Below are 2668 nucleotides of genomic sequence, written 5' to 3' on the forward strand. Positions count from 1 at the left end.
GGTTGGACTCGATGATACTAGTGTGGATCAGTCCACCTTGATCGTCTCAACGGTAAACCATAGTTCTGAAGGTGATCTCAGACCCGATAGGAGGTGATGCAAAGATGGTTGCTACCGATTCAAAGTGTTTGTAGAAACCGGTGTCAGAAAATCCGACACGAATGCGCTCTTATGACATGATCGATCCTAAAAAATAGATGAAGGTCTCTACCTAGTGTGTCAGCTGTTGAAAATTAGTGCCTGATAATATATCTGTAATTAAATAGAGGTACCTTCGAGATTATAGATCTAGCAGGAAATAAGACACACAATGTATACAGATTCAGACCTCCAGTTAGAGTAATATCATACATCCTATGTAGATGTTTATGTATATTGATCGTCTCAAGTATATTAGAGGTCTCCGGGGTCAAGGACCCTGCCTTATATTAGGGGTCGGGCACCATCTTAATCTCAACTGAAGTCAATAGAGTCTTTCATTTTGTCAACTAAGACAAATCATCCGAATTCGATCTAGATATTAGTCCTACTTGAGTTAGATAATCTAATCGAGACTTTTCTAACATATGTCTCCGAGATCCCCAAGAATATTAGATCCCGTAAACTCGGATCCGCAATATCCGAAATTACCAAACATGCGTATAGTATAATATACTATATCTATCTATCTATATATATATATATATATAATATTCCCTATACACATATACTAACTCTCCCACTTTCAGCTGACTCCTTTCCATACCTGCTTGCTGCAAATTTAAGACGCCTCTGCAATATCACGAGGACCTGAATCAGTGAGCCGCCGAACGCGAGCGCGGAGTTCATGGCAGACCAGCTCCCAGCTATAGTGCCACCCTGTGAAGTAGAGCTACTAGCCAGCCTACTACGTACGGTACGGACCAGCCGCTCGCGCACCTGGCCGTGGGGCCCGCACGCCAGTCTCCGCAACGCCGGCGACTAGCGCGTGAGATCACGCGCGGCGCGTGAGCTAGCTCTGTTCCGCTCGCTGCAAAAGCCTGAAGGGAGCGGTAGGCCGGTACGCGTCACGGGCACGGGTGATCAGCCGCCTTTTTTCCTTCTTTTTTTCTTCCTTTCAGGGATCCTTTTTAGGTGCTACGCCACAAAGCAAAAGATGCAGAGATGAAGATACTAATATAATGTTTAAATACGTCGACATGGTGCATTGCTTATTTCGAAAATTGGCATCGATTTTAAAGGAGAAAATTTTGAAACGTCCATCATAGAATTCGAACCCGAACATATGTAGATGTTAGATATCCTTATCACCACCAGAGGATCACTGGCCTACTCCCAAAGTTTTCGGTACTAATCATTGTGAAAGGCTTTAGTTTGCTACTCGTATAAGAACTTGCCGCTTGCCGTGACCCACCTTGGTTAGGACGTTGACACGGTATACGAGGTAACATTACTAGCAATTTTAATAAAAATATAATAGCAACTAAATGGATTGTACATTATAAAGTTCTTTTTATGATTAATTTAGCAACCGTACATAATTTTTCTCTATATGTTGATGGTCAAAGCCAACCGGCGAGAATTCTAAAACGGTTTATATTTTAGATTGGAGGGAGAGTACATCCAAGTTGGGAAACATAGCGGATCTCTAGGGCACGGAGGGCAAGCCCTCTAACCTTTGATGTTCTATGAAGAGGAATAAGAGATAGCAGATAGAAAAAATGAGAGAAAGATGAGCCACAATCCATCCAATGTTCTGTCTCTTGTTAAGTTGTTCTGAAATAAAATGACAGTGACACTTAGTTTTATGTCCGACAAATGAAAGGGTACAAGTACAGTACAGCACATGAGTCATGACACGACTCAACACATTTTACGTGTAGACATGCTCCTAACAAGACACTGCACGTATGCGCTGAGGCATATAGCTAATGACAATGCTTAACAAGTGCATATATACGGGCCACACGCATAACAGTGAATTTATGCAATGTGACGCCCCAATTACACGACCAAATTAAGAGGCACGTAGATCATCTTATTACACCACGACATGCTTGCACGCATGCAAACAAGTTCTACGTATGCACACGCGCGCTCCAGCCATGCATGCACCTCAAGGCAAGCTGCCTCCGCCGCGGCCTCCGAACCCGCCGAACGGCCCGGCGCCGGCGACGGCCCCTCCGAACGGGCCGAACCCGGCGACGCCCCCGCCGAGCGGCCCGTGGACGCCGCCGAAGAAGCGGCCGCCGCCGCCGCTATTGCTCCTGGCAAAGACGTCGGTCTTGGCCTCTTCCACGGGGCCGGCGTTGACGTCGTCGTCGCCAGCGGCCAAGAAGGTGGCGGTGTCGCAGTCGTCGCGCGGAACGCCCCTGGCCGCCGCCGCCGCCACGGCGAGGCACAGCAGCAGGGAGGCGATGCACCACCACTTGGCCATTGGCAGTTACGATCGAGTCCCTTCGCGGTAGCTCTGCGAGGTGGCTGAGGTGAGTACGATGGTCGGGGTTCCGGGGAAGAGGGGTGCGAGGATTTAAAGGGGAGGGGAGGAGAGGGACAGGTGGAGAGCAGCAAATAAATGGTGCGCAAGCTAGCAGACGCTCAGGAGGTGTAATAAATCGGAGACGAAGAAGTAGATAGATCGATGAGCAGCAGGGAATATTGTACGGGCAACGAGGTGCTGTAGATAGAA

The 2668-nt window shown here is 47.7% G+C and overlaps 1 protein-coding gene across 1 annotated transcript; it reads right to left on the reverse strand.

Annotated features, from left to right (window-relative positions):
- Positions 1-1755: 1755 nt before the first annotated feature.
- Positions 1756-2668, reverse strand: LOC133891432 (uncharacterized). The gene has a single exon (XM_062332146.1). The coding sequence runs from the start codon at positions 2414-2416 to the stop codon at positions 2096-2098; it is 321 nt and encodes a 106-aa protein (XP_062188130.1). The 5' UTR covers positions 2417-2668; the 3' UTR covers positions 1756-2095.

This window comes from Phragmites australis, chromosome 14, assembly GCF_958298935.1.
Source record: "Phragmites australis chromosome 14, lpPhrAust1.1, whole genome shotgun sequence".
NCBI classification, from domain to species: Eukaryota; Viridiplantae; Streptophyta; class Magnoliopsida; order Poales; family Poaceae; genus Phragmites; species Phragmites australis.